The sequence below is a fragment of the Panicum virgatum genome, chromosome 9K (genome assembly GCF_016808335.1).
Source record: "Panicum virgatum strain AP13 chromosome 9K, P.virgatum_v5, whole genome shotgun sequence".
NCBI lineage: Eukaryota > Viridiplantae > Streptophyta > Magnoliopsida > Poales > Poaceae > Panicum > Panicum virgatum.
This window is the reverse complement of record NC_053144.1, coordinates 28,908,152-28,917,853: the sequence shown is the minus strand read 5'-3', so window position 1 is coordinate 28,917,853 and position 9,702 is coordinate 28,908,152. Positions and strand designations below refer to the sequence as shown.

General features: G+C 39.5%; 1 protein-coding gene across 1 annotated transcript; it reads right to left on the bottom strand.

Moving 5' to 3' along the window:
* Nucleotides 1-5,041: 5,041 nt before the first annotated feature.
* On the bottom strand, nt 5,042-8,840 carry LOC120651133. Its single transcript, XM_039928521.1, has 5 exons — nt 8,672-8,840; nt 7,417-7,665; nt 6,557-6,688; nt 6,066-6,182; nt 5,042-5,724 (listed from the first exon to the last, which is right to left on the bottom strand). Exons 2-5 carry the CDS (start codon nt 7,663-7,665, stop codon nt 5,386-5,388), a joined length of 837 nt encoding a protein of 278 aa, XP_039784455.1. The 5' UTR covers nt 8,672-8,840; the 3' UTR covers nt 5,042-5,385.
* Between the last annotated feature and the right edge of the window lie 862 nt (nt 8,841-9,702).

Below are 9,702 nucleotides of genomic sequence, written 5' to 3'. Positions count from 1 at the left end.
GGGGGTGTGCTACATGCAGTATGTTTGCGTAATTCTGTACCAGACCCAGCATGTGATGTAAGTTTGACTTCGCACCGTTATGTGAGGTTGGTGACTACAAGTGGGCCAACAGACGAGACCCACCTGTCATTTTCTACTCGGAATCCAGCGAAAACCGAAGCATATGTCTGGTTATATATACTTCCTCGGTTTCTATTTATATGTCGTATTAAGTTTGTCCTAAATCAAATTTAACTAACTTTGATCGAATTTATAGAAAAATATAGCAATAACTATATTATCCAACATATGCACAATCAACATATACTTCATGGTGGATCCAATGAAACAAATTTGGTATTGTAAATGTTATTAATTCTTTCTATAAGTTTGATCAAATTTTGCCAAGTTTGACGTAAAACAAACCTAATACAAATAAAAAAAGAGGGAGTAAGAAATTTTGATCGAGATAAAGTTTCATACAGTTCTATTTAAAAAAGTTTCAGACATTAATTCACATTTTAGTTTTACTTGAAAAAGGATATTTTTATTTTTGGCCATCTATATATGTCTTTGATATTTTAAGCTTAACTTTTTTAATTGATATATATGTCTATGCTAGCCTTCAATAGCTTGGGCTACATTTTGGATGTGTTTTATACTATCAATCCATGGTCAAAATAGTGTGCAATTAACATAGAAAAATGATATTAAATGAAAGATTTTGATTTTAAAAAAGATAAGGAAAAAATCATCGAAAACAGAGTTTATATGAGGGAGGAATACCATATACAAGGTTTTAATCCTGGATTAAAAAGGAAATGATGAACAGTTCATGTGTTCTTCATTTGAATCCATATAGAACAACTCTTTACTGACTGACGGTTCGACGTAGCAAATATAATCACCGACTGACCATTGATCGGTAAATATAAATATCTTATGGGTGGTTGATCTGCAAAACAACACTGATTGATTGCATGTCGGGAAGTTTTACACGTTCATTGGTAGTGCTGGACATTTACCGATTGACGTCCTGTCGTTAAATTGGTGTTGTGGTGTAGTGTATTAGGATTGATAAAGCAAACATCACCATAGTCAGTGATTTCAACATCCACGCTATGCATATCTGGGTGGGTGCACTAGATGTTTTTTCGTTTATTTTAGAGCATGTGCATTTGAAACATGTCCTGTTCATGGATGTGGTCACCCGAAAATCTCTTAACAATACTCGTTCTCAAGAGAAGCTTTTGTATGCTTTTGTGCATAGACTAAAAAAGTGGCAAAAATATAACTATGTGTTCTAAGCTAGGTTGGGTTCTTCCTCTTGAGTTTCACCATCATTTCGTGAAATACTCCATCTATCCCTAAATATAAGGATTTTAAGAGTTTAAATTTTATCCCAAAATTTAAAGATCTTGAGCATTCAATCAAGCTCGCCAATCAGGGCCCAGCCGCTAATTGTGCCAATCAAATTAATAGATGACCAATCAAGCGCTGCCCTTGTTATTAATCATGCCAATAAGAAGCATGTTTGACTGCGTTAGTGAGGGTTGTGAAAACCTTTTCCTTACCTATTTAATTTGTCCTAAAATTTTCAGAAGCTCGTATATATATTTAGTGACAAAGGGAGTACTCTTTCAAAGAATAGTGTATATTTGACTAACACTTTAAAGAAATATGTTTCCTGAATGTGATTTGTACAACCAAAACATCCTTACCCTAACATTCTGCATCTTTTCTTCTTATTTTGAATTTTGGTTCTCGCAAAATGTAACAAATGAGCTGCAAAGAACAAGATTTTTTTCCTGATTCACTAAGGAAAAAGGACTAGCTCATGCGATTGATCTTCCTTTTAAGTTGTAAGTTCTATTATTTGGTAAATCTTAATGCCAATGGACAAGTGTATATAATGGATTTTATTATGTAGATTATCTTTACATATCTGCAAATTGGATTTGTTTGATATTTTGTGCAGCTTTTATTCTTTTTATTGAATGGGTAGTGTAACATATTTGTTTGATTAGACAAAATTGTCATGATTTACAATTTAATTGGTCAATGTTTATTCTAGAAAATGTAGGGGAAGTGAGATCATACAAGCATGCACAATTTTATTCGTAAGACATGTTTTTGTTTTGTGTAGATTACGCCCCCCCCCCCTCCCTCCCTCTCCACGCTGGTAGAGACCTGTAATGTCACCTTCCCGATATTTGTGACATTTTGGAGAACTTTGGTATTTATACACTTCTTTTCAAGGATTTTTCACAACTCCATCGAAGGGTGATTAAGCCTTGTACGTGTACACAGTTGCATTCAGGCGCTCTCTCTTCATAGTAATCCGAGACGAACCACTGTTTAATATAGTTTTTTTTCGCTTCTCACAAGCTACGATACTCATTTAGAGATGATGGTAGGAACAATAATTCATAACAAATACACAATATTTGTGTAGACATACTTCAGACTTTCATCATTGCAATACACAGACGGTGTAGAAATGAGTTCAATAAATTGGTTCCATACCTTTTTCACATATCTTGGTCTACCCATAGAGCTTACAAGACCCTCTGAGCCAGAGTTCATGCCCATGCTGAATAGAATGGAAAAGCACCTCATGGGCATCTCCAAGTTCCTATCTTATGCAGAGAGATTGGTATTAGTTAACAGGGCCGTGTTGGCATAAATTGGGACCCTGTGCAAAACATTAAAATTAGGCCTAATAGACTAGTAAAATAGAATAATTAAATATTAAATATAATATAACCTATTATATAGGAACGAAACATATCAAGAATAATATCTATTTAATTTTAGTTGCATAATCTTTACTTAAATAATTTTATTTGGGCCGGCAACTGGCAAGACTCGAGGGTAATTGGGCAAGCTAGCAAGCGGTCGGCCTTTTGATCAGGGGCACGCGTCCAGGTATGTCTACATTTAGACCGGCCGCATACTCCCTCAGTTTCATGAAAAATACAATCATGTGTTTGAAAAAAAAATTCCACAAAGAGTGCAATCTTAGAGATTGTATCTCAACCACCTGCCTAATTAAGTGATCAGTTTTGATTTGAATGCTAAAACTAACTGCATGCGGCAAACAAATAAGGGTATCTTCATGGCATCACTAATTTGTTCAAAAAAATTAGAATGCACAATTCATTAGACAGAGAGAGTATGAGCCAGTTAGTACTATGAGCTTAGATTGTGATGGGCAGTGGACAAATGTTGGGGCCCCAAAAAAAATGGGGCCCTGTGCGGCCGCACGGGTGGCACCCCCTCCCGCACGGGCCTGTCAGTTAATTTAGTTTATTCCTCCGTGCCAACATTCTACCTATCTGCTTTGAAATTCCCTTCCAAAGTATTGAAACAGATTGACAAATCTATGGAATGGAGGTGATATAAACCAAAAAAAGGAGGCTATTTGGTGGCTTGGAGTAAGGCTTATCTACCTAAGGTGGAGGGCGGTCTTTGTATTATTAACATCAAAACTAAGAACAAAGCACTCCTCTTCAAATTCCTCCATAAATTCTTTACTAAAGCTGAGCTACCTGGGTGCAACTTACTTTGTCTTGTCTATACAAGACTAACACTCCACCTCATGCAAGAAAATATGTGGGATCCTTCTGGTGGAGAGATATAATTGGTTTATCAAAGAATTTCTTAAAGATAGCCACCTATAATGTTAAGAAAGGAAATTCAGTAATCTTCTGGAAAGACCTATGGAACCTAGGTGTTTTACAATGGAAATCCCCCCAGCTCCATTCTTTTGTGAGATATCAAAACATTTCAGTGAAGGTTTTCTCTCTAGAGAGATCAATAGAAATTTCAGATTACCCCTTTCTGCTCAAGTATCTGTGCAACTGTCTGATCTGAACTCCTTCCTAGCTCAGCTTGGCAGAAACCCTTCGCAACCTGGTGAATGGTCTTTCATATGGGGAACTGTATATTATACTCGAGAAAAGCTTATAAATCCTTGTTAGGAACAAGAACAATGGTTGCCTCCCTGGACATCCACTGGGACTCTTCTATTCATTTGCTAGATATGGTCATCGCTGCCCGAGAACAGTTGGGTTCGGTCATTTTCAGAGAGGTTATGAGTTTAGCTTGGGCAAGTTGGTGTCATCGTAAACATCATCTTTGAGAATGAAGTTACCTCCTTTTTCATGGTGGACAGCCCTGAGAATTAAATCTGGTTCTTCTTAAAGCAAAAATAGCCATAGGTGATAAACTCAATATTTGGCTTAGTCTCCCTTAGGCTCTGTCCAACCCTGCTTCGCGCAAAAAAAAAAAAAAACTCTCGCTCGTCCCACGTCCAAAGCACAGTTGGGGTCCGGCTCAGACTACGGGCCACAATTGTGGATCGACTTCTCATGAGCAACGGGCCACTATATGGATGGGGCGGGAGTTCGGAGTTTTTCTCAGCCTGTGTGAGAAGACCTTCTTAATACCGCAGGTCGAGTTTTTTTACTCTATTTTCTCCTTTTTATTTTTGTACACAAACCTTTTTTCTTTATTATATTATAATAAAAAATCGGTAGACACCTTCCCTGCTGACTTCGGTAAAAAAAAAGTTAGCGCTCTTTCTATAAGAAGAATATATAGCAGTTAAACTGTTAGCACAGGCAAGTCAAAAACAGGAGTTTTGTCAACCCATACGTTGTTGCCCAGTCCCAATGTTTAGCTTAAACACGTGCAACAATGCTACATTCTAAAAAATAACTGAAACTTTTAGTTCAAACAGTAATGATTTTAAGTTTATCAGATCAGAATTCCTACTAACGTAAAATCAAGAGCATTTGGTCTACCTTAAAAATTTTCATTTTTAGCACTTCTTTGATATTATTTTAGACATCTTTTCCATTTTAGTTGGTCTACATTACAAATGAGGGCATGAGAGGAAACATTTCGATTGTGCTAAAAAATAATTAGGAAGTTTCAGGATAATGCTATTCAATTACTTGCATGTTCTAAAGACGATCAATCGGCCCTTCGCTTACCTCCTTTTATCATAGTGATATGCATGAACTTGCGATCAATCCAAGGTTCATCAAGACAAAAATTCTCAAAGTTGTAAATCAAGCAAAACAGAGATACGCATCACAAATTTGTGAGGTGCACAGACAATGCTCAGTTCTCATGCCCTTCAATTAAATTACATCTTACTTGCACCAAGTATGGCACATGAAATCCTCTTTATGTATTGCAAGGGAAAGGATGGAATATGAAATCGTCTTTATGTATTGGAAGGGAAAGGACCCGACTCTGGAGGCCCGACCAAACTTGTACACAGCTTACAGGGCCATAAACTCCAGGCGGAACGGTTGAATCTTGCATGTATACATAACACTGGAATAATCAGCGGTGTAACAAATCACCTTTGTTTTGGGGACAACTGTAACCCGATTAAGTGTTGAGGTTCTCGAAGAGCTCGGGCAGGTGGGCATTTGTGAGCTTGGTCCGTTTTGTGATCTCACGCTGCTTCTTCTTGGGCTTAGGCTTGGGTTTCACCCCATCGATCTGGGCAGCTGCTTGTCGTTTCGCAGTGTTTGTCATGGGCTTGATGCCGTTCTTTTGAAGCTCCTTTTCCACATCCACCATGTCACGTGGTAACTCAATTTCCCGGAAGAGATGTTTCAGATCGTCATCAACCTTGATCTTGGCTTTAGGATCATTAGGGTACACAATGTCCTCCTGAGAGTCCATGTTTGACAACAGCCAAACTTCACCTGCTGCCTTCAGAGCCTAGAGTGCGGCAGTAACTCAAGATTACCCATACGTACTCAAACACATATAACAGAATATTTAGCCAGGTCACTTGTAGTTCTAGTGAAGTCACATATACAACAGGCCAACTCATCGACAAACTGGCTAAGACAGCGCAATACCTACTTGGAAAGGAAATACATAGGCTCACAGACAAATAATCTCAAGCTGCAGGGTACCATTTGTGGTTATAGAAACTGTAGAGCTAACTTGGACATTCATTTAGCATTTTTTTTGTTATAATTATCTAGGTACCTTCACAACAGTGTATGCATCAGAGCTTGGTTAACACAAGACCTTAGTGGGAGAATTAGGATCACCTGAAGATCTTCCATTACAGTTGGGTATGCATCCTTGACTTCCACTACAGCAAGACCCTCTGCGAACCTTCTTATCAAAACAAGTAGTTGATCTTTTCCCTTAAGATCATGCTTGGACTGCACATATGACAACAGCGAATTAACATGCAAGACATCATAAATCAAAATAGTTAAACTGCAAAGAAGATGACAAAACTTTGCAGATTAATAGAGGAAACAACAGCTATTGTCATTATCAGGAATCCCTATTGACTTCCCCTTTTCAACAGCATTCCCTATTTAATTCATTAAAGGATTGGCCACAAAAGGTTTAGTTTACCGCAGCATGATCTGCAACTATCATAGAAGAACCACTATACGATGTCAGCTAAATGTAAACTGAGTTACAAGGAAGATTACTGAAACAAAGAATGCAAATATGCCACATCATACATGCTAATGTTAGTGATTGGAGTTAATTATGGATAACCAGAAAACATTGATTCCTTTACCTTATATGAGAAACGCCTCCCATCATAGTGTACTTTGGGGTTGTTCCTCAAGCTGTCAAAGACAGCCTTGTTACCAAGGATATCAACATAAGTTGCTTCATTTATCTGCTCTGCAGTAAAAGCTTGTCTTTTCTGAAGATGCAGAAGAAACAGTAATATCAATTCATGAACTAGATGCAGCATTTTAATTTACAAAGAAAGTTTATGTGATACTTATTCTACTATCCCATGTGAAAGTGTTTGAACTTCTACAATCATTGCTAAAATAAAGGAAAGAGGACAAGAACAGAGAATCATCAAAAGGATAATTTTTTTAGTACCTAATTCTACTCAGTGAAATGGTGATAATTGATATGCAGCATGCATGCAAATGTAATGTATTGCTCCACACATGATAACTCAGAATAGCCAATCCATCCTTTTTTTCCCCATAAACCATATATCAACATAGTGTACGACCCCAGATTTTTCTATTCTGAACATTCTGTTTAGCTTGGGGCAAACAAATAATAGGCAGCAGAGTTACCATTCATGGTAAATGACATATTATGGATACATGCTGTAACATACAAAGACTGAGCATCTTACATGCAATGGAAGACATGCAGACAGTAATAGAAAGAGAGGCCAAAAAGAGGGAGGGGGCAGTATAGATAATATATCAAATCGTATTAATAAGGCTTCAACAAGCAGAAAACCTCAAATATACTCTACAATGACAATTAATTCCTCATAAACAATTAGAGTGCTGATTTCTGAATAAGTTTGTGAGGCCAGAAAAGAGGGGAAGCATTACCTGGGGAAGTTACACTTGTACTAAAAGGAGATATGGAAAAAAGATTGTAGCTTAGAGAGTATACCTTGTAGAGCAGTTCGATGACAAGTTTCATCTGTGCTCCAACAGGGGATTTCCTAATTGAATTAATGTGCTGAAGCCTTTCAGTGTCATTTGAAAATTTAATAGGTTGTGATGGCCTTGCTGGAACAGATGGAGCATTTATTGGTTGGGCCCTGTGCTTTGGCTTCGAGCTCGAAGCAATGCTAGCCAAAGATGACTGGCACCGCTCCTGCTGTTGCTTGAATCTGGAAAGGCTATCCTTGAGATCCATCTAGAAAAAGAACATTCTTGTAAGTGATTGGCACATACACAAAAAATTGAAGAGAAACAGCTGAAAGACTGGGAAAAGAACTGGAGCAGCAGCATACTATGGGCTTCTGAATAAAGCCAACACTGGTGAAAACTAAATGCAATTGTATTGTACACACGGAGAACAATAAAGTTTGTACTTCCTAGGAATAAGATGGATAAGTCAGAATCTGAGACAGAGCGATCAATCGTGTCAAATATCATAGCTACTGCAGAAACGATTCTCATCAAGTTCAGTGTTGTACAAAGATGACAGAAAAGCCTTTGGGCAGCAGAAATCTTAAATAGCTTGATCGTTAAAATTAATTGCAATGATGTGATCAGCCATGGAAAATATCAAGAACCCACAAACTATGCTCGCCTTAACAGGGGCAGATAATGCAAACCCCAAAAGGCATTCTACGAAGCAGGTACCAGATAGTTAGAATCCATGGCACAGCCAAGCAGCGTCTTAACCAGGTATCTGCCATCATCAAGATACAAAGGCCCTAGCTAGTTCATCAAAGCAATGAGCCCTCCAATTCACATCTGAAGACGCTAAACTGGTCTGCACAAAAGGCTAATCCATTCCGTCCCACGCAAAATCAAGCCCACAGTAACAGAAATTTAGCATTATCTCGCCACCAAAATCGTGCAGATGCAAGCCCCCCATCGCATCAACATGAGAAGGCATGGGCAATGGCTCAATCAGTTACGTGCTCAGACCGGATCGGATCCAAAGGTCACACGGGTAAAAGCGCGAGCTCGTGAGTCGTGAGCCTACAGCCGCCGCCCCCATCTCCGGATCCGCGGCGAGAGGGCGGATCGGCGCGGGCGACCTTCTCAGCGCTAAGGTCCGCGCCGGTTCCGGAGGTGGCGTGAGCCAGCGGGGGCGATCGGGCCACCCCAAATCTGGATCGATCGGGCCGCCAGACCCCCCCCCCCCCCTACTCCGACCAAATCGAACACGCAACCGCGATCGAACTCACCGGATCGCAGCCGGCGCCTCGCCCGACTCCCTCTGGGCTCGGCTATAGTCCGATCGGGAGGGTTCCCTGCGCGCGCGGCGGAAGGAAGCACACAATCGGGGAAAGGGAACTGCTGGCAGGGGAGAGTTGGGCGGCCTCCGCAAATATATGAGCGCTCGCTGCCGCACGAGTAAGGATGGATGCGGATGGGTAATCATCCGAATTATTTGTATTCGTATTTATTTAAAATGTAAATATGAATATTTGTATTCGTATTCGATTTTAATATAGATGTCATATAGATGCATCCGAATCTGACTTTGAGAATTTTTCGCTATCCGATTTCATATTTGTATTCGATGAATATCCGATCACATCCGTATCCGTCCGTATCTGCAAATAAAAAGTGACTAGTGAGACAATCTTAAACTTATTTTTATACCTAATCACTTAATGATATACTTAATAATTTAATTAAGTGATTAGGTATAAAAATAATTTAAATAGTTTAATTATTTTTATTTTACCTCATCTCGTTGCTGCGCCGCCACCGTAGTCTTCTCCATCCCGAGCGCCGGCGTGCACCGACGAACTGGAGAGCAGGTCTCCGGAACCGCTCGCTCTTATGATCCTGCACCGGGAGAGGGCGAATAAGGTTTTTGGGAAGCGCTAAGCGCGACTGCTCATCTTCTTCGTCACGGCTCGTCCTCCGTCCAAGTCAGGAGCTGCGACGTACCGTCGTCTGCAACGCCGGTTGCTGTGCTCCGTTCGAAGGACCGTCTTCGTCTCGTCTGCGCCTTTCGTCTTCCCGGCGGCTCCCGCACAGTACGTATTTTGTGATCAGATCTGTTTCATAATCATATTTTCTGAGATCATGTTTATGATATACGTACTGTCTAGTATGTTAGAGTCATGTATGCTAGGTTTAATTCTCGTCATGATAAATTTAGTTCGGAATTTAAACTTCCAGTTATCTATTTTTCCAACAATTTTTACAGTTGTCTATTTTTCCAATAATTTTTGCTTGTGTAGTGGAGCCCTGCTCCACATGG

What these genes read in the sequence shown, in the direction of transcription:
- LOC120651133 (XM_039928521.1), bottom strand. Translation starts at nt 7,665, where the DNA reads ATGGATCTCAAGGATAGCCTTTCCAGATTCAAGCAACAGCAGGAGCGG. An exon ending in GGAGGCGTTTCTCATATAAG is followed by an intron (nt 6,183 to 6,556) that starts GTAAAGGAATCA and finishes TCATATGTGCAG; the next exon opens with TCCAAGCATGATCTTAAGGG. An exon ending in CTGTAATGGAAGATCTTCAG is followed by an intron (nt 5,725 to 6,065) that starts GTGATCCTAATT and finishes GCCGCACTCTAG; the next exon opens with GCTCTGAAGGCAGCAGGTGA.